The sequence below is a fragment of the Rattus norvegicus genome, chromosome 15 (assembly GCF_036323735.1).
Source record: "Rattus norvegicus strain BN/NHsdMcwi chromosome 15, GRCr8, whole genome shotgun sequence".
Taxonomy (NCBI): domain Eukaryota; kingdom Metazoa; phylum Chordata; class Mammalia; order Rodentia; family Muridae; genus Rattus; species Rattus norvegicus.
In genome coordinates, this window is record NC_086033.1 from 23994029 (window position 1) to 24020094 (window position 26066).

The 26066-nt window shown below is 46.4% G+C and overlaps 1 protein-coding gene across 2 annotated transcripts in view; it reads left to right on the plus strand.

Moving 5' to 3' along the window:
• Nucleotides 1–23420, plus strand: part of Peli2 (pellino E3 ubiquitin protein ligase family member 2) — a 144465-nt gene extending 121045 nt beyond the window's left edge. Inside the window, 4 exon segments of one of the 2 annotated variants that reach the window (NM_001107259.1) lie at nt 2705–2806; nt 12618–12812; nt 14475–14663; nt 18488–21108. In NM_001107259.1, the coding sequence (NP_001100729.1) occupies nt 2705–2806; nt 12618–12812; nt 14475–14663; nt 18488–19054 (1053 nt within the window). In that variant the 3' untranslated portion in view covers nt 19055–21108. 2 annotated transcript variants of the gene reach the window in all.
• Nucleotides 23421–26066: the final 2646 nt, after the last annotated feature.

Sequence of the window (26066 nt, forward strand, 5' to 3'; positions counted from 1 at the left end):
CGGGGAAGACTCGAGGAAGGAAAGTCTAAAGGTCGACTTGTGTCTGTGGCAAGTTCTTTCTTTTGCTCATTTCGTCTTGATTGAATGCCTGTGGTGCCCTTGAAGCTGGGAATGAGAATAAAGGAGAATAGCCCTACTGTGAGGTGGTCCTACTGTGAGGTGCTGGAGGTGTCCTGTGAGTTGCTGGAGGTGTCCTGTGAGTTGACTCTGCTGTGAGATGCTGGTGGTGTCCTGTGAGCCACTCAGCACTGGCTGTCTTCTTGGAGCTTTTGCAGTGTGTTGGTCCCCTCTTTCCTACCTTCCCCAGATCCAGGGCATTCAATCATAGGCCTCAGCTATGGCTCTCTCAGTCCTAAAGATGCAGAAAGCATGTTTCCTTCACATCATACCATTTACCTCTCCTAAGCCTATCCATTACTGTTTGATAACATAAATAGCCCACGGCAGATTCAAATGCTAAGATTTTGTTAAACGTGATATTCACAGCATGGGGCTTTGAAAGCCTGGAAGTTCCAGTCCCCCTTTGTCTCTTACGGGACTTGGTGAGGCTCCTCTGCCTTGGCAGTCTCTCTGTAAGGTAGTCCATCCCCATATGTACCTGTGCTGGTTAGTGTGTCTATTGTCAACTCTATGGAAACAAAAGTCACCTGGGAGGAGGGACTGTCTCTATCAAGTGGGCTTGTGACCATGTCTGGGAGAAATTCCGATTGGTGACTGTCAGTGTATGCAGGTGAGCTAGGTCTGTGTGAAGATCTGTGTGAAAGGCTGGGTAAGCATAAACCAGAAAACCATCCTTTCTACCTGTTTCCTACCCCCGGGTTTCCCTTGCACCTGGCTGCTTTCCCTCAAAGAAAAGGTGCAACCTGGAAGCGAAAGCTGAAGTAAACCATTTCCTCTCAGGTTGCTTGCTGTCATGCATGGTGTTTACAGCAACAGAAGTGCACACTAGGACAGTAAACACTCCCACTGGTGGCTTGCATTCCTTATATAGTGGCTTAATGGTTTGGACACAAGAGCACTTTACAAATTAAACCCAGTAGCACAGTTGGACTTAGCCTGGCAGCCGCACAGAGCCCCTTCTGGCACCCCCAGGTGACATGGGGGCGCCTCCAGGGCACCTGCACAGGGTTGACCTAGGCCCCCCGCATTAGCAGAAGCCAGCTCCAAAATGTCAGTTCCCAGCACATTGGGAGAATGATAAATCTAACAAGCACGAGTAGAGCTTGTAATAATTTTGAGGTACAGTGTTTTGAGAGTGAGGAATTTGCCTGACAAGTTCCTATTAGGGACGTGTTCAGATAGAATTTGAGAGAAGACGCTGAAATACTGACCTCTGACCTCCTCATGCAAATTCTCCTCCTCCTCACCTGTGTGGAGAGAAAAGTGGGAGGGGGGAGAGAGAGAGAGAAGAGGGAGGGAGAGTGGGGGATATTTCTCTAGCAGTATTGTTAAATCAAATGTCTTCCAAACCAATAAAGCAACTTTGAGTTGATAGAATATCGCTCACGTTAAGATAGAACTTGTCTGACTCAGACCAGGGAAGGGTTGGAACACTGTGCTTGGTGGCAATGAGCAGGAAGTGTTTTTGAGATTTCGGGCCCAATTAAAGAGCTCTGTTGCCTTTAATAATTGCAGCATTGTAATAAAGTGAAATAAAAGATCAGTCACGGCATTCCTGATTGGATACTGTTAGCTGCCTGGGAGGGGCACCAGCTGCTTGCTTCCCTGAGAAGTTCCTGGTCAGAGAGAGAGCCACTCCAAGTCCATTGTGTGAACGCGCCCAGCTACCTCAGAAGGGTTTTGTGCGCTTCTGACAGTGCCTTCCCTCAGTAAATGTTTAATGGGGAAGCTTATTAAAGTTTTATTTATTATTCTTGATAAAGCGTAGAAATGAAGATAAGTTAAAGTACTAGGGAAAATGTAATTGAAACAGCTCGGAGCATCATTTAAATCAATTCCCTTGCTAATGTACAAATATTAAAAGCGCGTGACTACAACTTAAGACATGTTCAAACACCGTTATGGGGAAAATATGAGCAATATCTTGTCTTACTATTCCTAGATTACTAGAAAACGAGGATTGGCTTGTCCTCCTGCCCCCATCTTTGAAGCACTGGGGTTTCTGTGACGTACCACCAAACCCTGTTGCCTTACTCTGTGAGATATAAAATGTGTGAGTGCAGCAATCACTTGTACAAGCCATAGCTGGGATGCAGAGCCCAGGATAGACGTGACTGGGTTGGAACATTATGTTGTCACTTAGGCATCCTCGCAGGAGATTAATAGTGTTTTCGGTGACTTTTCTTTGACTGTGCTTATAATCTCTCTAACACAGATGAAGCAGTGTGACTGATTGTTATTAATTTACCCACTGTGTGAAAGAAATTTTAAAAATTTAAAGAAATCACCGTGGTTGGTCTAAAGCTCTATCACTTAAGTCTGGGAATAAAGAGAGCGTCTATATTTTTCTGACGATGTAATTAAATCAAGGGTTGCAAATAAACTGATTTTTTTTTTACACCTGTATAGAGTATCTGACTAAGCTTTCTGAAATGAAACCCTTAGGGCGTAGCATGGGGACAGGCTTTGCCAGCTTACGCTGGGTTTTCCTGGTAGAGATGTGAATGAACTGTAGCAGAAGTGAGGCCAGTTGCTGAGATTTAAATGAGTTTTTCTTTCTTTTTTCCCCCCCTCTCTTGATCAGGCCATCAGCTGCAAAGGTCAACACAGCATATCGTACACTTTGTCACGGAACCAGACCGTAGTGGTGGAGTACACACATGATAATGACACGGACATGTTTCAGGTAACACGCCTTTTTCAGTGCACGCCGTTCCATTTCCGTTCACGTGTGTGTTTTGACATTTAACCAGAACATCTGCCATAGCGCCATTCACTCACGCCCAGGGGAAAAGCGGTGAGAATAATGTAAAAATTACTCTGATTCTAATGCGGCATAAGGAAATTATAAGACCATATCTTGATATGTTTTTGATTGCTTGCTTGCTTGTTTTTGAGATTGTATCTTAATTACAGCGGTTTTTTTTTTTTTCAACCCTCCCACACACCTTCCCTGCTGGCCTTCAAATTCATAGCCTCCTTTTTTTCATCAATCTTAATGTAATAAAAATAGATATTAAAAATAGTCACAAAAAATGTAAAGGCGGCCACTTTTAAAACAAACATAACAGAGCTTTTTAAATGGCACAAGTCAAGGAAGACCTAAAAATACTGGAGTCTTCCAGAAGTAATTGGGGCAGTGTATGGAAAACTCATGTGATGTGGTCAGTGCCTTACTGTCTTCTAGAAAGAGTAAAGCATATGTGCTTTCATAATTAAATTTTAAGAAGATAAACACTGATAGTCAGATTATTTAATACTTATCTCAGAAAAGCTCTTTGACCTTAAGAATGTTATAGGATGAGTATAGGAAGAGTCAATGGCACCTTGCAGAGTCTAGAAGTAAACCAAACAAAGGAAAGAAAGAGGGAAAACATCAATGAAACTGAACAGAGGGGTTAGAAAATGCACCCAAGATTCAGGACTTAACCAACAGAAAGCTTTAATGTGGACCCAGACACACACAAAGGCGGAGGTGAGCCATGGAGGCGAGCCTTGGAGGGGAGCCCTGCCCATCTGCACGGGGAGGAGTGAGCATGGGATGAAGAGACAAAGGCCCTGTAGATGAACAGAGGTGACTTCACGTGTCAGAGTGGGAAGGCGGGTTAGCCCATGGAGCAGCAGGCTTTCTTTTTCACAGTGTGGCTTCCTTACGAGTGTCAGAAACATAAAAACTAAAGTGGGGGCTCGAGATAGCAAATCCAGATGCAAATCCCCATCCTGCACCCATTTCCCCAGACTTTACAAAGGAGCAAGAGCGAAACAGGGACAGTTGTCAGAAAGAGAACCATAAGAAGTAGCCAGCGGCTGTATTTTAAAGTCACTGAATGCAGGCGAGCTCACGGCAGAGTACTCCTTGCTGTTAGTGATCGGAAGTGCAGCACCGAGCACCTTGAGAGGAAGTGGCTTCTGGACAGCACTGAGTCAGGGCAGTGTGTGCACAGGGCAACGTCAGAGCAACGTCACAGCAACGTCACAGCAACGTCACAGCAGCACCGGGGACGTAAACCCTCAGATCCACTGGCCCAGCCACTCTGCCACTAGTTTATGCATAAATGGTTAATGACTGTGAAATGTAACTTAACCACAGATCCTTGGTTCACGGTTACATTTTCTAAGGAAGAACTAAAGGTAAATGTGAACTTCATGTGAACAGGTAGAGCGGGTCGACCAGAAAGCTCCATAGCACACGTGAGCTTCAACGCCTGACTGAAAAGAAGAACCTGTCTCTGTCAGAAGGGTCTCCTCTCTCTAAACTGTCCTCGAAATTTGTGGAGAAACATTTGTCCTTATAAGCTATCTGATTAAAACTTAAGATCAAAATTGCAGTAGTTAGCTGGGAAAGAAAACTGCCTCACAAATTAACACTGTAAAATTCCACATGACTGGGTGGCCAGGTTTTCTGAATTAAGTGATTACTGTATAAATTACTCAAGTTAAAGCTTCCTGATCCTGAGACATCCCCACAAAACATAAAATATGAATAAGTTTTGTCTTTTAGGTAAGTTTCTTCATAGCCAAAATGTAATAAAGTAAAAGGCAAGTGACAAATGGGAGAAATATTTACAATTCGTGTCACAAGTAATTGAGGTCCTAAAAGATAAGGCACTCCTAAAAAACGACTAAGAAAAGTACACACAGTCGAGCTGACATACCATCAAAGGATGTAACAGCTATTCATTTTAAAAGGACATTAAATAGCTCATTAAAATAAGAAACTGCACTGTACTCATCTACTGAAAGAAAAAAAAAAGGATATGTGATTTTTGATTAGGGGAGGAACATTCCTTTTCTCTTGCTAGATTAGAAAAGGAAGCCAAAGACTCTTGTCAGAAATACAGGAGAGACAGGTTAATCTCCAGTGCGTTATAAACTGATGCAACCTCTGTGGGAGGCAGCGGTTTGGAAATGGCTGTGGAAAACCTGAAATGCTCACACACTTGGACTCAACTCTGATCTTCCCAAGTGAAAGACGTTCCCTTCCCACAGACTCACCCCAGGGATATCCTTTCGTATGTGCAACATGACGTTTCACAGGGCTCTTGCTCAATGCATTGCTTAAGAAACGTAACTGGAGCCCCGCAAGGCCTCGTGCCGGACAAGGAAAAGCCCTGAATACAGACTCAGAGCTCAGAACAGATTGGTGGAGCAAATATCAGTGCCGCTGTGTACAGTGAGTCATACCGTTAGCATCAGAGCTAGTTAGGCTTGCTTACTGTGAAGTGTCAAACAGTTACGTCATGGTGTTAAATACAGGCAATAATGCTAAATATTACATTAGTATTAGATATTTTGTATTGTTAAGTTGGCGTTATTAAATGACTGGAGCATTTCTCAAGTCCACTAAAAGTCTCTAAAATGGTAAATAAGACACTGTCCAGGCAGCTAGCTCTGTGAAGGGAGGAGTAAGAAGTGGTGTGCACATTCAGGGACCGCGTGAGGTAAACAGTTCTGGACAGCTGCGCACTAAGTAACAGACATAACCATAAATACAGGCTTAGTTGTTCAAACTCAGAGGCAAGGCCTCTGTTATTTATACACAGCATTAGCAGCAGTTCCACTCTCTGTGCCATTCCATGTGCCACCTAAATGGCTCTCTGTATGCCACGGACAGGCGCGTACTTCTTGTCAGTATTGCTATGGAACTTTACAATGATGTTTAACACAAAGCCTGTTTACTACAAGTGGGCTGGAAGCATCCTCAACCGTCAGTCGTCGTGATCTTTGACAGTTGCCTCAGACACTTTCCCAACCTTAAGTCAACAGCTTGCCGTCTGTCCCGTGCGAAGTGGGCAGGCAGGTGCCAGAGTGGGAGCTGGTGCACCCCTTTAAGGAGAATCTCGAGTGTTTCCCCATGCCCACTGCAGCATCCTTCGATGACGAGTATGCTCTTCTTTGTGCCCTTCCCTTGTCAGAGTGAATTAAAGCTGCAGTTGGATTGTTTTACAGTTAACTTCTGAGAGCTTCACTTTGTCAAAGTAGTAAAAAGACTCAAGATCCAATAAAACTTGATAGAGTTTTTCGCCACCAATATGTGGCAATGCTGAGGGTGCACCACAGTGGGGTGGAAGTGCCATCTTGACATCTTTGCTTTATTATGGGAGAAATCTGGGCAGATCCAAGAGCTTCTTGGCCAACCGGTCTTGCCAGGGGGCTCCAGAATCGGCAAGAGGTCCTTCAAATAAGATGAAGAGAACCAGCAAACGGGCCCAGTTGGTAAAGGCATTTGCCCTCCAGCCTAATGACCCACACCTAATTCCCAGAAGCTACAATTATAGAGAAGCAACTCAGGCAAGTTGTTCTCTGACCTCCACACAGTGCCTTACATGCACGCCCCCCATTCATTACTCCTGTGCGTGCACACACGCACACACACGCGGAAAGAAAACCAAGGGTAAATAATGGTGAAAGTCACTGGGAAAGACATGGCATCGACTTCTGGCCTCATTGTACATTCACACAACCATCTACTCCTTCAACCCCTTGCATACATAGACAGAAAAAGGGAAAATACTGATTTTTTTTTAAAATAGCCTCTAAATTTTGAAACTGAAAACTCAAGATTTTTGAAGGGAAGACCACCTTAAACTGAGGTCAGAGCCTGCCATGGCAGAAGTAAGCTTTGGGTTTTTGTTTTCCACACAGAACCAATGCTTCCTCCTTACAGAGAGAGGCAAGACAAACAAGACTATATATTTCTTAAGAAAGCACGACACTGGTGGGTTTTCCTGAAATAATCTAGTTTTTGTTTTTGAAATGTGTCTCTGTGTGAGAGTCCATGCCATCTGTATGCAGGTGACTGCAGAGGCCAGGAGAGGACTTAGATCTGGAACTGAGCTGTCTTATGTGGGCACCATGAACCAAGTGTAGGTCCTCAGGAAGAACAGCTCCCAACGGCTATTTCTCCAGCCCTGTAATATCTACCACTTTCTGTCTACCGAACAGAGTCATGGTAGGAGTTCTGGTTTGTTTTGGTTTGTTTGTTTGAACAGGGTCTCACTATGTACACCAGGCAGGACGTGAACTCAGAGATCCACCTCTATCTGCCTTCTGGGTGCTGAGGTAAAGGCATGCAACACCATGCCCAGCTTTTTCTCCTTTTAACAAGCATGCATGTTCAGAGTCTACGGCAGGCAAACAGTACACCAGCATTCACCGTTCTAAGGGTAGGCTGCGTTCTCAGCCATCCCCGTTAGCTCGATCTCAGTCAGGGTTTCGTGTGTGTTGGTAGTGTCAGCATGAACAGTTGGGACTAGGTGTGAATTTAGGGATTTAGAGATGGATTTAGAGTTTGAATTCACAGAAGCAAGCAAGATCTTAGTAGTCGCTTCCTAGGGTTGGAATAAATGGAGAAAGGAAATAAAGAAGCTCCCAACAAGAAAGTAAAACAAATCTCAGGGACTCAGAGGAGACTCAGGGGCCTTACACTGTTGCTCAGAGGAGAGAGAGGACTAAGTGTGCTCTGCCTCTGAGGCCAGGAGACCAACTTAACTTAGGTGCATCACTATAGTTCTAGATGGTAGCATTTAATTAGCATCGATTTACTAATACCTGCATTTTAAACTGTTACTTTTAGAAATTGTCCTGTACACACACACACACCCACTCTCACACACACACTCACTCACACTAACATACGCACACTCACACACACACTCATTCACACACACACTCACACACTCATGCACACATACACACACTCACACACACACTCATTCACTGTGTACTAAACAAAGCATCATGTTAGGAGTTCTGTTTTGTTTGAACAAGGTCTCACTATGTAGACTACTGTGTGTGAGTGAGTGTGTGTGTGTGTGTGTGTGTGTGTAAGTGTGTATGTGTTTGTGTGTGTGTGACCTAGATCAGTGGCTCTCAACCTCTGGGTCTTGACCGCAGGAAAGCACAGATTTCCGATGATTTCGGGAACTGAGATACCACTCAAAATTACCAGTTACGAAGTATCAGCAAGCATTAACTCATGGTTGAGGATTCCTAAGACCATCAGAAGTGTTTTGAGCTACACAAACAAACTCGAGTCCTTCTGTACAGTGATAACTGGAGCCAAGGAGGGAAAATGTTAGTACCTAAGTATGCTGTGAAGCCAGTGACAGGGTTGTACACAGGGACCACAGGAAGGCCAAGGCCTGTTCTTAGGGTTGACTTTTAGATTGAACAAATTGTACGGCAGCCATTGCCATCCAGAAAAGGGCTGCAGGATCTAAGTTTTTGTTCAGAGCGAGTCTCACAAGAGATGCTCACAAGACCTAGGATAGGTTGGATCTGCTGGTCAGAGTGTGGAGTTAGTAAAGGAGATTTGATGGGAGAGAAGAAAGGGGAGGAGATGAAAGTATGTGCAGGAGAAATACCAGGGGCAGATGTGTTCAGACTTGTAGCCTGGGGTTAGCAGTGTACTCACTCCCAGAAGGGAGCGGACAGGAAGCCAGCCGGCCTGGGCTAAGAAGGGAAGTTGATCAGGTGGATGCGGTTGTCCAAGGCGTATACAGGTGTGAGAGCTGGTGCTGCAGGCAGATCTTTCCTTAGGCCAGTGGGGGTCTGTGCCCACTGTGCTGGCAGCAGGATGAGGTTCCAAGAGTAGCCACGGAAACTTTTATATCAGTTCAGCTTGGCTGAGATGGTCTGAGCCAAGGGTCATTTTTCTAATACTCATTTTTACTGTATTTGAAGATTATCAGTGACAAGTTAGAATCTTTAACAGAAACCAGAACGGATCTGTGCCTTTAACCGCAGCTCAGAGAGCTCCAAACCTAAGGGAGTGAGTGAAGACTCGGGTGACAGTCAGAGCAGAGTCATGGGAAGGGACCCCCCTTGGCATCTAAGGCCCCTGTAAGAGAAGACTCCTAGATAGAAACAGCCATGATTCTTCTGTGTCAGAGGGGAAAGTGAGGAAGAAGAGAAACGAGAGGCTTTTGTGCCATTTCAGAACCATCTTCCTGGGCCCCTTCAATAAATACACTTTTATTATATATAAAACTTCAAGTGTGGTGAGTGAAGTTCTCACTACAGCCATTCTCCGAGTGCCAGCATTCTATGAATAGCAGATGAATTCAGAGGCATCTTGGCTTGTGTACCACTCAACTGTCAGATGAAATTTAGAGGCTTCTCAGCTTGTCTACATAACTGCCTGTAAGAGAAGGGGGAACTGATCCAACAGAAGAAAAGACGGACGGCAGGTTTCCCACACCGACTGGGCTTTCAGTAAGAAAGTGGCTGAGATTTCCATGCCGGCAAAAGCCCTAAGAGGCTTGTGTCTTAAAGGAGGAAATCTTACTAGTACCCCAGAAATAAAGTGCAGTCAGAGGTGAGATGATAGATCACAGTATGGCCAGCCAGACAAAAGCAGGGCTTAAAATAACAGATCTAGGCAGAATGCTCCGGTTGGAAATAGAATTTCAGGTCTTTAAAGTCAATTTCAGTTGAATCATGGGACGTGAGTTTAGTGACTTGGGGGGAAGTCACAACGTTGCACTCCTGGAGGGAAATAATGGCCGAGGACATGAAGGGGTGGGGCTGGGAAGTGGGCCTCAGTCGAACATCCCTTGCCTACCTGTCTAAGAGCAGCATGTGGCTCTTTAGAAGTACAGTGGCTTTTGGCTTACAAATGAGTGTGTGAAGTCCCACCTCTCTAAGAGTGATGGGCATTAGGACCCAGAGTGTGTGAAGTCCTGCCTCTCCAAGAGTGATGGGCATTAGGACCCAGAGTGTGTGAAGTCCCGCCTCCCTTCTCTAAGACTTAGGACCCAGGCTTTGGATTTTATGGCATAGCCAGGAAAGGTGCAGGGCTTCTCACATTTGTTTCACCCCTAATAGAATAAAAATTCAGGATGAGGTATGGTGCTGAGTGTGAAGAAACTGTATTTACTCCTTTTTATGTTTCTATATTTATTAAATATTTGAAGCATTTGTGACCTTTCTTTTACAAAGTAAAACTTAGAAGAAGAGAAGGAGGAGGAGGAGGAGGGAGAGGAAGAAGAGGAGGAGGTGGAGAGGGAGGAGGAGGAGGAGGAGGAAGAAACCTAGAGCTTGCCTCCACAAGACCGACTCAGGGTCAAACTAGTCAATCATTCCTTCATGGATGTGAGAGGGGCTCACAAGGCGCCCACCCTCACTGAGGAGCAGTTGACAGCTCCTGGCTGCTGGGGAAGGAAGGGTCAGTTTTCTTTGCGGTTGGACTGTGCCCTGCACCAGTGCACATGCGGGCATCAGTAACTGGACTCCAGTTTAAGGAGAAAAGAAATGTCAGGAAGTTGGGACTTGGAACGGGGACATGGAGAGGAATCCAGCAGGGACTGGTGGATGTAATCAGAACACATTGTAGATGTGCGTAAGATTCCAAAATAGCAAAGGTGAAATACTGTACTTTTAAAAGGAAAGGGGCTGTGCTTTTATTCTCGGCTTTTGTACCTTTTCATTTTTAACTGTGCATATATAAAGCTTACTTTAAAGTTTGTTAGTAAGTAGTTTTAACAATAGCAGCAGCAAAAGGACTCACAGCTTTGTCAGTCAGTGGAGCTAAGGTGCACACCTGTGTTGAAAACAAACCCAGCAGAGGCAAGGTACACGACCCTAGACAGGCGAATTAGACGGTATGGCTTTATGGTATCTCGAAGGTAAAATCATATTAAGCAAGTTGTATGTTTTCTAAGCCTGAGATGCACACCGCTGAGCGGTGTATATGCGCTCAAGTTGATGAATTTCATCGGAACCAGTCACCTCATCTATCCCACACACATGCCATTAGAACAAGGAGTTAAGGGTCATTTAAAAATGAGAGGAGGGGCTGGGGATTTAGCTCAGTGGTAGAGCGCTTGCCTAGCAAGCACAAGGCCCTGGGTTCGGTCCCCAGCTCCGAAAAAAAAAAGAAAAAAGAAAAAAAAATGAGAGGAAATAGACGTCTGTTGGCTTTCCTGGGGCAGTCAGTGCATGGGAACAGGCAGAACAAATTTACAAAGGGACTTCGTGACACTCCTGGGAAGCACGCAGAGCTACGTGTTGTAAGATCTCTTCCTTTTACTTTATTCATTTGGATTTTCTTTTAAAAAAAAATCATGTATTTTACATTGCTTTATCTTCCAGGCAGAATTCACGATCCAGAACAAAAACACCTTGGAAATTGATTTTCATGGCCTTATGTGCATACATGTCAGGGCCCATGTGTTCCTCCCACGAGCAGCTTCTGAACCAGTCCTGTTTTCAGGCGAAGGCATTAGCGGTGTATTTAGTGAGGAATTCTTCATCTTCGTGTAAATGGCTTTGATTGGAGGCCATGTCTTTCAGTGCCTCCAGGCAAACACATAGGGACCATCAGTACGTCCATGTTTAATATCCCATCCTGAGGATTTTCCAACCCATAAGCAAACGTGTCTTCTAGTTCACAGGGGAAGGTGGAATCTACTGAACGGGAAAGGCCCTGTTAGAACTCTTAAGATTCTCTTAAAATTCAATCTCTTGGCAGTGTTGACGTCTCACCAAGGAAAGGAAGACACTGTGATATTGGTAGCAACGTTTAGACTTCCCCGGAGAAGTTTCTTTTTAATCCATTCATGAATTTCTAAGAAGCGCTTTTTAAATTTTTTCACTCATATTCTGAGCTCTAGACTGACTAGGATAAGCGCCCATCCCCTGTTCTTAGGTTGACTGAGTGATGGCAGCTTTGTCCCTCTGTCTCAGAGTAAGAAGGGCTTTGTTCCTGCAGGTCTGTGTTTAAGTCAAGGGCTCTGACTCACGGAATCCAGCAAGCACAGTTCCTTTGTTCCTCTAAAGGTTTGAGACCACCTAAAATAGAAAACCAAGAGTGATTGGCTGTAAAAATATTTCCAAGTGGATCCGAGATAGAAAATCCAACATCATTCTCCAAGAATAGAAAGTTGAGCTTTCTCGTGATATTTAAAATGGGTAGACTAACAGACATAACGTTGCAGTATACAAAATGAGTAAGACCAGGGAGTCTAGGCTATAGCATAATACCTGTAGTCCTGCGTGTTTATATATGTCCGTCTCAGGCTGAGGAGAGAGCTCAGTCGGTAAGCTACTCACCTCTCTACCAAGGGTAGTGAAGTGATGTGTGTAATCTCAGTGCCGGGGGCAGAAACAGGAGGCTCACTGCTGCTGGCTCACAGGCCGCCATGCCAGACTGGGGAACAGCAGGCAATGAGAGCGTCTCAGGAGGTAGACGGCATCTTTGACGATGACAGCCTTAGTTGGGTTCTGGCCTCTGTGTGCGTGTCGGTCTGCACACAAAACACACAGGGCATGTGGGGCGAGGCGGGGGCGTGGAGATCTCACTCACTGTCCATAGTAGGATAAAATGAAGTGGAGTTTTAAAAGAGATCTGGTTGCCGTCTACCATAAATTCTCTCTCCAGTAACAAGAAAGGGCATGGTTAAGCGGAGATGATGAAGGTGACAGGGTTCTGGGCCTCTGTCCCTGTGAACGCAACGTTTTTTCATGCGCGTCATGAGAATGTTTGGTTCCTTCAGGTGGGCAGGTCAACAGAAAGTCCCATCGACTTCGTGGTCACAGACACGGTTTCCGGCGGTCAGAACGACGATGCCCAGATCACACAGAGCACCATCTCTAGGTTTGCCTGCAGGATCGTGTGCGACAGGAACGAGCCATACACAGCACGCATATTCGCAGCAGGGTTCGATTCTTCCAAAAATATATTCCTCGGCGTAAGTACTGTGACTGTACTCTGGTTTCAGGCTCACATCCACTACTGTGATAGGAACTTACTTTGGGGGGAATTTGCTTTGTATGGAGGCTGTAGTTAGATTTTTTATTTATTTTTTTTTTAAGTTTTAGTTTTCAGCCCGAGAAGGCTGCGGTAAAGACCTGAGGATAATTTGAAGCCTGGCCACATGCACCCAGCCCTCGGGAGAAAGAAGCGGGAGGGTTATAAGTTCAAGGCCAGCCTGTACAGCATAGAGAGATGCCGCCTCAGTGAAAAGAAGATCCATAGATTACTCCGTCGTTGTTGTTGTGTTTGCGGTATAAGTTATAATGTACACAGTAATTATTTTAAAGGCGTGTATGTTAGCATTATGTATAACACATTTGCGGTGAATTTGAGAGGTTTATTTCAAAGGGGAAAATGAGCTGCTAAATTTTAACTCCTTAGAGCTGGAAGGAAAGAAACTGTCAGTGAACTAACTGTTCACAGAAAGGCGAGTGTTTGCTGTATCCCGTCCTGTATGTGGTATGTCGTAACAAAGAGAAAGCCCTTCCCTCGTGGGGTATCTTGATAAACAAACCCCAAAAGCTTTAGTGACTATCCTGCCTTGATACAAATACCTCTAGAATCAGAATATTGTTGCAGGGAGTAATTGTCCATTGTGACCTAAAGGATAACATGACAGGAAGTGCCGTGGAAGGCCAGTCCAGCACAGGATGATGTCGCGGTCCTGTGACATCTTGGGCCTTGTTTTCTGTGTCTTGCCCACTGTCTCTGCCGGCACACCAGCCACTTGGGCTTTGAGAGGAGAGGGAGGTCTGCTTCTGAGTGTGCCACCCTCTCCTGAGCTTTCGGACATCAGTGGTCCGGGGTCTTAGGGAGCCTGGGACTGCTCTGATGGGTTTGTACTAAGCAGGGCTTTGATCCCCTTGCCCTGCCTCATGGTCCCGGAAGCAGGAGGGGCGTCAAAGCAGCACAGAAGCCGGAGCAGTCTGTCCCATCACTGTCCGCCCTGGGGACAGGCACAGCCATTTGCGTGGAAACACACCGGCCCCCACATTACTGGCTTAACATTTTTTGTTTTAATTTTGAACCTTTAATAAAATTGAAGAATATTGTTTCTTTCTGTATCCAGATCTCGAGTGTATGTAAAACAGTTGTAGGTCCCTGGGTGAGAGCAGGCAGAAGTGAGGCCAAAGAAAGGGAGTGGAGGCTTAGATGCCAGGCTCGACACAGGGGAGGAGAATCCCTCAGTGAGGAGGTCAGGTACCAGGTATGTTTAAACTCCCGAGGAGAGTGTCATGCGTGGCCAGAGATGAACCTTTCCGCCTCAAACAGTTTAACACCTCTCCTGGCATCGTACCAGCACACTGCACTCCGCTTATCAGCTTTAAATAGAGAGTAAAGTCCCTCACCTCTCTCCCACCTTTTCAGGGAACTTTGTTTCTCAATGCAGTGTTTCTCTGTGTGGCCCCGGCAGTCCTGTAACTCACTCGTTCTGTGGGCCAGGCTGGCCTCGAACTCAGAGAACCACCTGTTTCCGACTCCCAAGTGCTAGGATGAAAGGCGCGCACCACTATGGCCGACTGGCTTTCCCTGTATTTTAGGAGGCTCCGTGCGTTCCCTTAGCAAGCTTACTCTGGTCTGTGGTGTCGTTCCCCAGGAGAAGGCGGCAAAGTGGAAAAACCCTGGCGGGCACATGGACGGACTCACCACCAACGGCGTCCTGGTAATGCACCCAAGAGGAGGCTTCACGGATGAGTCCCAGCCCGGAGTCTGGAGAGAGATCTCCGTCTGTGGAGACGTGTACACCTTGAGGGAGACCAGGTCGGCCCAGCAGAGGGGGAAGCTGGTGAGTTGGGCTCCGCTCTGGAAAATGCACGCAGGCACTTCATGGTGCCCATCGCTTCCCCGCTGATAACGCTCAGAACCTTCGTGTGGGGTAGGAGGTGCCATTTTCTGATCCAGAAACGATCCCCTGAGCTCCGGAGAGTTGGAGGGGTCCGGCTGTCCTCTCCTCGTAGCTGGCCATTTCTGTGTGCACGTGTGTTATTTTTCACTCCCGGCCGCCGTGAGAAGACAGTCGTTAATCGTGTTTATCACTGCAGAATTCATCGTTCCCCATGATACTGTACTAAGCCAGAGAACTCCTGAGCAGTGCGAGGCAGTGAGGGAAATGTTTAAACTAGAAGATCTGGTTTTCTAAAACTAAGAAATAATTACGTGGGCAGCTCCTCCCCACCCCCCGTTAGTTTCATAGACGCTAATTGCATTCTCAGTGCTGTTCACCCTAGACAAAGGTAGGCTGTTCTACTTGGCGTCATTCCTGTATCCCCATGGTGGCCTCTTCTCAGAAGTGTCATTGCCGAGCCTCGAAACAAGTGCCTCTGTGTCCCTTTCTGGTTGTAAGGAGCGTCCGAGGTTCCTGACGGGGAAGTAGCTATGGCACAGGTCCTGAAGAGACTCACTCACTTCCACTTTGTTGCATAGAAGCTAGAAGGGGAGAGCAGATGCCTCTTTCTAGATTATAGAAAAGCGGACATTTCCCAGGCAACCCAGGACAAAGCACACGGGGTGGGGGTGGGGGTCCTATGGGCTGCAGGGATGAAAGTGGCGACCAGATGTTTCCAGGTGGAGAGAGGGAGAGGGACCTGATGGACAGCTGGCTGTCCTCCTCCTGAGGCCTGCTTCTAGAGTCCTTCTGACCCCCTCTGTTCCACACCACTCAGGGACAGGGACGGGCCCTTCCTTCATCTCACAGCCAGGCCGCCTTTTCTCAGCGTCTCCAGTGAACACACGTGAAAAGCATTTTCTGAGAAAGGTCAGGCAAACTCTGTTTTTATCTGAGTCCTTTTTGAGAAATTACTAATAGGAAAGGGGAAATGAAAACAATTTCCTTACAAAAATGTTTCTGGTGATCTGATAATTTTACACAAGACTGCCCTAGCTCAACTGGCTTGTGATTAATCATTACAGTGTCGGAAGAAGACACGGTGGGTGCAGACACGACGTTCACCTCCCTTACCAAGCAGTCAGCTCAGCCACTCTCCACACAGCCCTCTCTACAGGAGACAGAATCCCCTCACCTTGTCCAGGAAGGGAAGTAGCACATGAAAGTTAAATGTTGCCCCAGTTACCGGGTGACCACATTGAGACCCCAGATCAGGTTAGAATTCCACCCGGTACTGCACCAGAGGGCTGAGCTTGGTGCTCCCCTGAGCTGGGTTATACTTGAGCATTTGCTACCTGTGTGAGCAAAAGCCAGACACTGAGCCGGGCACAGTAGCCCCTGACTCTGAATCGTACTGGGGAGGTGGAGGCAGGCAGATTGGGAGTTCTGGGTCACATGGGGATGCATTGTAAGACTCTGTCTCACAGTCCAAGGCGTTGGAAGGCAGCTCAGCTCTTTACTGAACATTACTGTTACCCTTCCTGGGCAAGGACTTGTGCTCAGTCCCCTGCAAGGGAAAATAAAAAGAGTAAATAAAGCATTCCTGGCAAGACTGTCCAGCGAGCGTGGCACCACGTGGGGTTCTCATCCCCTTTGGTTATTGTGATACAGCCTAGACAGTGGCATGTGCCATAGACACTTGCCAACGTTGCTAAAAAGAAACAGCCCCAAAATTGGGGGTGTGCGGGGGGAGGTGGAAGAGGTGGAGGAGCAGGAGGAGGTGGGGGAGAGGGAGCTGGTGGTGCTGGTGGTGGAGGAGGAAGAGGAGTGGTGGAGGAGGAGGAAGAAGAGGAGGTGATGGTGGTGGAGGAGGAGGAAGAAGAGGAGGTGATGGTGGTGGTGGAGGAGGAGGAGGAGGAAGAGGAGGTGATGGTGGAGGAGGAGGAGAAAGAAGAGGAGGAGGAGGAAGTGGAGGAGGAGGAGGTAGTATGAGCGTGCGTGCCTGCATACCTGTGCATGCTCACTTGTGCACACAGAGACAACAGACAACCTCTAGTACTATTCCTCTGGTACTGCCTGCCCTTTTAAGCAGGGCCGTGTGCCACTAGGCTAAGATGGCTAGCCAGTGATTCCCAGAGAGCCTCCTGTCTCTGGGATGACAAGGACACAGTACCACCCATGGCCTTCTCACACGGGTTCTGAGCTCAGGTTTTCCTGCTTGCAAGACGAGTAGTGCTTTACCCACGGGACTGTCTCCGCAGCCCAGACAAATTCAGAATCAGTGCCTATCAGTAACAGGTCTTAGATCTATATAAAATTACGGACATGTTTCTTCCTCAAATCAAGATCTCTAACGATTTGTCTGGTGCCACAGATACTCTTTGCTGTGTGTGGTGTACTCAAGCTCTGCCTTATAGAGAGGACCAACCACGCTGCACCCCTCCAGTCCATCCACTATGCAGCTAGACGTGAGCTAGCGAAAGGCACACTTATTCTCTCTTGGCACCAAGACCTCCCCCGGCCCCCAGCCACGCAGCCTGGGCCTGTTGCCTGGTGCTATGTTGTCACCCAGAGTTCCTAGCCTGTTCAGTTCCCAAGGGCCCTGTGAGCTCCCTGTGGGTTCCACACTTGGGGCAATCATACCTCTCCAGTGGGCTGTCCTTATCACCCTCCTCCTGGCTCCAAAATCTCCATTCAGGAAGAATCCTCTCAGAGTTCATCCTAACCTTTGTCTTCATCAAAGTAACGGTAACAGAAACTTGCCAGACCTTAGTCCAAGAATCCACTGTTTTAGTTTTTCTGATCGTCAAAGCCACCTTCTACAGCCTAAAGAAAGGGAGGGGATGACAATATGCTTCAGTAACCACCCCAAGGTCACACACCTATAAGGGCCCATGAGCCCCCAGAGTCTACTGTCAGCCATTGTGGGTCAGTGGGTCAGTGGGCCAGTGGGCCAGTGGGCCAGTGCTTCGTTTACCTCCCCTGGCTCCAGGCACTGTCCTGCTCACACCCCTGCAGAGCACGGTTTCTGTTTTGTTAGTCTTGCTCCCCTCAGGGCTTAGCTTGCGTCTGGCACTTCCTCGGATTGGGCTGAGTCCTGCTGACCATGCCTGACCCTGCTGCCACCTGCCAGCTGTTAATCACCCGTGCGAGCACAAGGAGCACAGGGCGTGCAGCACACACATCCTAGGAAAACAAAGACCTGTTCACGAAGGCTTCCAAACTGGGACCTTAGGAGAAACGGCTGAAGGGCAGATCGAGGCCTGTGCAGCTAAGGGTTGCCTGGGATGTGTTAGATGCTCTGGTGGGGCGTCAGCTCTGCCAGAGAAGCATGGGTCCTCACTGGCAAGGAGCTCCTCGGTCCTAAGCTCTGTGGGTGTATTACCAGCATAAAACGTTAAAAACAGAAGCGTGACGTTTGTGGAACTCATAAGGTAACCACTGCATTAATCCAACTTAAGTAGCTCAGCGCCTTGTGCTCTGGGTTGTACCCTGGACATCGACAGGTACTAAGGCTTGGGGGCGGGGTTGATAATTCCCCTCCCCCCCCTTTTTTTGGTTCTTTTTTTTCCGGAGCTGGGGACTGAACCCAGGGCCTTCTGCTTCCTAGGTAAGCGCTCTACCACTGAGCTAAATCCCCAGCCCTCCCCTCCCCTTTCTAATGGGATGCGTTACCTCCCTGTCTTCTGCTCTGTTGCGTTCTGCGTGAAGAATGTTCGGGTGCCCTTGCCCCCATAGATCGTTGGATTTCGCTTTTAAAGCCGTCTCTATTAAACCTGTTGCAGGTGGAAAGCGAGACCAATGTCCTGCAAGATGGCTCCCTCATTGACCTGTGCGGGGCCACGCTCCTCTGGAGAACCGCCGACGGCCTCTTCCACGCACCGACTCAGAAGCACATTGAAGCCCTCCGGCAGGAGATCAACGCAGCCCGACCCCAGTGTCCCGTGGGCCTCAACACCCTGGCCTTCCCCAGCATCAACCGGAAGGAAGTGGTAGAAGAGAAGCAGCCCTGGGCGTACCTGAGCTGCGGTCACGTGCACGGCTACCACAGCTGGGGCCATCGGAGCGACGGCGAAGCCAACGAGCGGGAGTGTCCCATGTGCAGGACTGTGGGCCCCTATGTCCCCCTCTGGCTGGGCTGTGAGGCAGGGTTTTATGTCGATGCAGGACCTCCAACTCACGCTTTCACCCCCTGTGGGCACGTCTGTTCGGAGAAGTCCGCAAAGTACTGGTCCCAGATTCCACTGCCCCACGGAACCCACGCATTTCACGCCGCCTGTCCGTTCTGTGCCACGCAGCTGGTTGGTGAACAAAACTGCATCAAATTGATTTTCCAAGGTCCAGTGGACTGACACCCTGGACGACCGTCTACATGACGATAACACGTTACTGTGAAGATTTCGCCACTAACTGTAGATCCTACCTTTTTGTAAGGCTCTTTGTTGAGGGGACGGCGGACTGAGTTGGGACGACAGAGGTGGGGCAGGCGATGACAGATACCACTGTGTTTGGCATGCCCAGAACAGCAGCCTCACCTGAGGTCTGCCTGACTAAACTTTAATACCTGTGTAATGATTAGATTTCAACTGCCATGCTTTTATTTTTAACTTTAGGTTTTTAACCAGATTTTTTTCCCCCTTTGTAAACTTGGGTAAGATTTTACAAATGTAGAAGAAGGGTACTCTGCAGATGTCTCTTAGAGCACAGCCTGCAGAGCTGTGTGGCACAGGAGTCACACATCTGGTGATGTTCAGTGGTTGGGAATACTTGACAGTGGCCAGAATCTGACCCAGTACCAAAGGGCCAGCTCTGTTGGCCCTGCCACAAACACCCGTGGACAGGAGGCGTAGACCATGCACTTGTCTTGAACTCTGTAGCTTTTCCTCACTTTTTTTTTTTTTTTTTTTTTTTTACTTTGGGTGGAAGAGAGAATCCATATACTGTTTCATTTTAACTTTAGTGGAATTCACTTACATATTCACTCATCAGATATGTGGCATGTCAAACAAAGAACCCCCCCCCATGGTCCTAGCCTGCCCTGTTATTAATTTTGCTTAGCGTGACACTTACATGTCAAGAAGTGATTGGTTGGTTGGTTAACTGATTGATTGATGATTGAATTCATGAACTGAGGGTGGCAGCAGCGGGCGTGTCCTAGGTACTCTAACATCAGTTTTATCTGCACACCAGAAAACTTAAGACCCAAGTGGGATTTAAAATACGCTTTTACTTCTAAAACCACTTGCTGGCACGTCCTGTGTTTCCTTTCTCTTCTTCTTAGGAAAGCCCAAGATTTTTTAAGCCCAGAAGCAACAAGCAACAGCGAGATTGTCATTTCTGTCCCCTACCTTCCCACCATCTGTCACCTTCCCTCACAGCTTAAGGAACCCCATAAGGTTTTTGGTTTTGTTTTTTGTTTTTTGTTTTTTTTAATGTTTGCAAATCAAGCTAAATCTAAATGTGATTGTCAGCTACACGGAGCACTGAGTGGCATGTGTGTAGAGATTGGTCGAGATTCCTGCTTTTGAGAGGGCAAGTGAGTGTTTACTGGGGAATCATTAAATCAGTTTCATATGAGCTGCACTGCCCCTCTCTGTTTCATCTTGCATTGATTGATAATGCCTGAGTGCTTGTTTTCTATGCTTGGTGACAGTGGTATCAGAGGCTCCCAGAATGTCAGCATGGAGACACACTGCTGGGCTTAGCTGCATTCCACCCCATTCCCAGGGAGAAAGTCTTCGGTTAAATTAACATCTGCTCAGAGGGACCGCCAACAGATCTGATCTGCCTGTTTTAGCTTTTGTAAATATAAATAATTTATATGATTATGACATATCCATACTTGAATCGGTTTTTCCATATCTTGCCTATTAGCAGATATTTCACCTATTTTCAACCAATTAAACCTATTTGAGTAGTTTTTCCTGAAGGCAAAACGGTAATATTAATTCCTCTGTAGTGTTGCTGCTTAGTTCGACTCAATTTGCTGGAGTTACCTGTCATTTTAAAAATAGCTTTATTTTCCCTTGGAGACTGTTAAGAATTATGAGAGAGTTTTTTGTTTTAATTATATTTATGATGTGAAAATCCAACAACAGTCTTTTTACTGGTAGTTCCCTATGTTCTACATAGATAACCTGCAGAAAAAAATGAAATAAAGACAGAGAGAGAGAGAGAGAAAGAGAGAGAGAGAGAGAAAGAGAGAGAGAGAGAGAGAAGAGAACTTTCTAGAGAAACCTAGGGTGCCACCTGGTGCAGCCAGCGTTTTTATCACTGGTTTTCCTCCCCACCCCACCCCACCCCGCCTCTAGTTATATGGAAATTTATAGTTTGAGGGTTCCTGTCGTAATCTTGTAAGATAAAGGGTCTCACACCCAGTAAGGTTAAATTTTATATTTCACCCATCAAAAATAAAAAACAAAAACAAAAGAAGAAAAGCACCAAACTTGTTTTTTCAAGGAAGTTCACTCTGATACCAGACTACTCTGTGTCAAGAACCATGTCTGGCACATACCTCGGAATAAGGCAAGCATCCCAGCATCAGAGGTCATAACATGGCGAACTCGGTAATAAACCACAGGCTCTCCGTAGGGGCCACCTTAGCTCTTTGGTTTCCAGGTGAGGTCCCACCCCCGACCCCTGCCAGAGGAATAGTCAGCCTGCAAAGGCAGCCACGCCACCGCGACTGGGGCAGCTTCTGATGAGTCGCTTCTCTACTGAGGAAAGGTTTTTAAGTTTGAAAAACGGTTTGTTTGGTTTTTTTTGAGAATGAAGAACTGAAGTTCACCCACGTAGAATGAGACCGTGGAGAGAAGGAAGCTTCTCCAAGGTCAGCTCTGGGTGTTCCGGTTGGGCTGCCATCACTTGAACGATGAGCCCCACACCTCCTCCCACTTGTATATAAGAAAACCACCGACCGCTCATCCTGGTCTCACCCCGACCAGTCGTCTTTTCAAATAGGTTTCCAGAAGTCAAGCCCTTGTGACACACCTCCATAGATGCTATTTTTTTTTTCAGTTGTTTGTGTCATTTTCTTACAAAAGAAAAATCAGAGTGAATGGGATATAGCTCTGAGTATTTTTCTAGTGTTTTTTATTATTGTTGTTGTTGTTGTTGTTGTTGTTAATAAACGGTGCTGCCGGGTCATGCACACCGTGGTTCTCAACATTTCTCTGATTTCGTTCAGCTTTTGCAAAAAATAAAAAAAAGAAAAAGGGCTACACAGTTCACACTGCAGAGTTAAGCATTAAGCTTTCCAAGTCCTTCCCCCATCCCCGTCCGTCTGTGGCCCAGAAGAATTAAAATCTTGTAATATAAATAGAGCATATTTATATCATTCCTCAATAGTTAATTATAGGGTTTGGTACCTTTGTGCCTCAGGGAAGCCACGTGATTATAACTGGTTATAGACTTTCAGGGTTAGGGTGTAGAGAAAGGAGAAAGCCATTAGAAAACATTGGAGGCCATTATGGAGGCGAGCTAATCTAGGTGCAGAAGATGCCAGGACCGGCGTAAGTGCGATTGTAGTAGAATTTGTTTCCCAGTGCTAGTAGGGAAATCGTTTTTAAGTTATTACGTATACTGTATTTGGAGAGTCGAGAACTTTCCATAAAGCAGCAAGGGCCCCTATTTTTGCTTACCAGTCTCTGCAAGTAAGAGCTCAGTATTGATTTCTGAACCCCTTTAAGAGTTTAGTGTACACATGCTCTACATATGTGCACTAACGGTTGCTCCTTGGTTCCACTCCCTGCTTTTCTTCCCCAGAGGTGTTCTTTCCTTTCGGTGGGCACAGAGGTGGGCAGTCATGCCACTCTCAGTACTGGCTTCATGCAGTCTTGCCTCTAACAGTAGAAATTAAGAGAGACAAGCCCCAGGACCTTGATTTCACCAGATGTGATTCTGTTCCCAGAGCTGTCAATCTCATGACCCCAGAGCTCCGCCTTTGGGCTGAGGGTCCAAAGCTCCTGCGGTGGTGAGCATAGGTCGCTGTGGTGGTGAGCATAGGTCGAGGCTCCAGCCCTTGCTTCATAACCCAGGGCCAATGAGAGAACTTGAGAATATTTGTAAAGGAAGCTAAGCATTCCTGAAGTGGTAAAAAAACACAAGAATTCTGTCATTACTTTTTAGTAACACGTCCTCACAAATGTCCACGTGCCCTCATGACTCCCTAATGGGCAGTAGGGAAAACAAACTTATTTTCCAGGTCTGCTTAACTTTCTAAACAAAAATAAACATGCTGAAAAGGATGTTCTGCCTCTTAAGGTGATATCACAGGCCGCTTCTCTGTGTTAAATAATCTAGAAGTTAGGGGGCTGGGTCATATTTACCATGTATAGTGTTACGAGCAGTTAAATTTTATGGCTATATTTGTAAAATCTGTTCTTTTATATTTCATGTCAAATCAAGAAATTTATTTCTTCACTGTTGTACCTGTGGAAATACAAGCCATTTTACAGGGGAAAAAAAATCTCCAAAAGCTATTAAACGAATCTCACCATGTTTGTAAGCTGTCTTCAGACTTTTGTTATCACTGGCTTCACGGGGACATTCGGCAGGACGTGGAGGCAGACGTAGACTTTAATTGTACATTTCTGGAGCTTCCCACCTGAGTCCCAGACAGGATTGTTGTTTCCTTATACTCTACGCACTGCATTCTTACGTCCGTGGTCTGAAATCTCCCAAATTTTTTATTAAAGAAACTTGGATTTATTAAGGAAACTCCATCGGCGCTTATTTCTACTGTTTCTTGTGACATTTTATCACCGTCCAATCAATCTAACTCATAGGAGAATCGAACCTGGTTGTAGGATTAGTGGGTCTTCTTGATCGCTATCACTGTGTCACTACCTTTGCGATAGTCCTACTTCCCCTTTAATAGCAGAAGAGTGGCGTATGGGCCCTCGAGCCTTAAGCTAGCCTGTCTATCATAAGGAAATATTTGCATTTGCGATAGGTTTGTTTCTATTCAAATTGACACTCAAAGGTTATAACTATTGTTGAGGGAAATAGAGTTTTCATTTCAAAAAAATACAAACATAGCCTTTTATACAAGAAGCATATGTTCTATTTTTTACCAAATTTGAAATGTCATGAATAGTAAAATGTGTTTCTACAGTGAAACAGCTAGTTATACTTGTATCCCACTTAGCAAGTGTGCTGGAATTCATTCAATGTGTGTGTGTGTGTGTGTGTGTGTGTGTGTGTGTGTGTGTTGAGGGGGGTGGTGTTTTCAACAAATAGATCAAGGACCACTGCGTATCTTCATGCAGAAGAATGGAATTAAGACCCATACCTCTGGGGTTGGGGATTTAGCTCAGCGGTAGAGTGCTTGCCTAGCACGCGCAAGGCCCTGGGTTCGGTCCCCAGCTCCGAAAAAAAAAAAAAAAAAAAAGAAAAGAAAGACCCATACCTCAGTGGGGTCTTATAATAAAAATATCACCTCATCGGGTCAAAGAGCGGAACTGTGGAGCTCTTAGAGGAAAGCTTCAACTCTGGGGACTTCATACCACCCCATTTCTTTAGTACAGCCAGAAAAAGCAAACGGAACGAATGATAAACACGTTGGGTTTCATCAAAATCAAAAGCTGTGCACAGAGCGAAACTGTGATTGGCAAACAGACAACTCACAAAACGGAGGTAATATCTGTCGGCCATGATAAAAAAAGGGTCAGAGTCCCCCCCACCCCACCCCTGGCCAGGTTCATAAATGCCCAATAAACACATAAAATATGCTCAACATCATTAGCCCCTGGGGAATGCAAATTAAAGATGCACAGCCCTGCTTTATATCACTGGGATAACTAAGAAAGACCACCACGGAGCTTTGACAAGAGCTCGGAATGCCAGAGCCCACATTCCCTTCCCCAGATAGGAGAACAGAGCTGTTGCTCTGGGACGAGCAGTTTGCAGTTCCTTGGAACATCCAGCGTGTGGTTCCTGTGTGGCCTGGCAATCTGCTCCTAGATCCATGCTCAAAGACCTGGAAACACAGAAGAAGCGTGAGTGAATGTCCTTCCACCTTTAGCCTAGGAAGCTACAAGTTTCCGTACGAAGTCATCGCCACACACGTTTGATCCATCCCCACCTACCCTCCTCGGCTCCCAGACCTCTTTCTCAGCTATGTGCCCTGTCATCATCGGTGTACCCCTCCTACTTTATTGCCTTCCCTACCTCCTCCCTCAGAGCTGCCCTTACTCTCCTGGGCCTCTTTCTGGTTTCCTGGTTTTCACCATCATTTTCTCCCACCTAAAGATACATGTTTGACCAAGGCCAGGATCTGCATGCCAGAGAGAATGTGTGCAACCCGTCTGTCTCTGAGCCTTGCCCACCCCGCTTAAAATAATGGTTTCCGGTTCCATCCACTTTTGTGCAAATCCCGTTTTCCCTACAACTGAGTACAATTCCTTTGTACGCATGTGCAGCATTTCCTGTATCCCTCATCTGTTCGTGGACATCTACGAACGTCCATGGCTGACTCCATGACCTTGCTACTATGAAAAGCCATGTGGATGGGTCAGTGCTAGTCTGGCATTACCCGTAATAGGAGAGGCTTGAGTTATCCAAACGCCCATCACCTAAGAAAAAGGATAAACAAAGTATGCACACAATCAAAATTTGGGCTGTAGTACATTAAGAATAAGAAGCCAGGCACAAAAGTTCAAAGGCAAATTTATGGTCACTGGTGGTTAAGGGAAAGTAAAGAATGGTAATGAGTAGGTATAAGATTTGGGGGTGGGGTTGGGGATTTAGCTCAGTGGTAGAGCGCTTGCCTAGGAAGCGCAAGGCCCTGGGTTCGGTCCCCAGCTCTGAAAAAAAGAACCAAAAAAAAAGATTTGGGGGTGAAAAGGTTCTAAAATTAGTGGTCATTGGTCAACTGTGATTATACAGGAAAAAGATTGAATTACACTTAAACAGATAGATAGCAACTACATGAATTTTACCCCAAAACATATGTTTAAAAAGGATACACCCTAGGATCAGGTAAAAGAACTTTTCACCAAGCCTGACAATCTGAATTCCATTCCAGAGACCCACATCGTAGGAAGGAGGGAATAAATATTCCATAAATTGCCCTGTGACTTCCAAACATTCACTTTAATATGTGCACACACACACACACACACACACACACACAGAGAGAGAGAGAGAGAGAGGGGGGGGTAGAGAGAAAGAGAGAGGGGGGGTGGAGAGAAAGAGAGAGAGAGACAGAGAGAGAGACAGAGAGAGAGACAGAGAGAGAGAGAGAATGAGGATGAGGATACGGCCAAGAACACCCCCTTTTCTGCAGCTCTGCCTTCCTCAGAGTTCTTCCTGCAGTTTCTAGGCATCAAACAAGCAACCCTTTCATACCCCTAACAGGTTTAA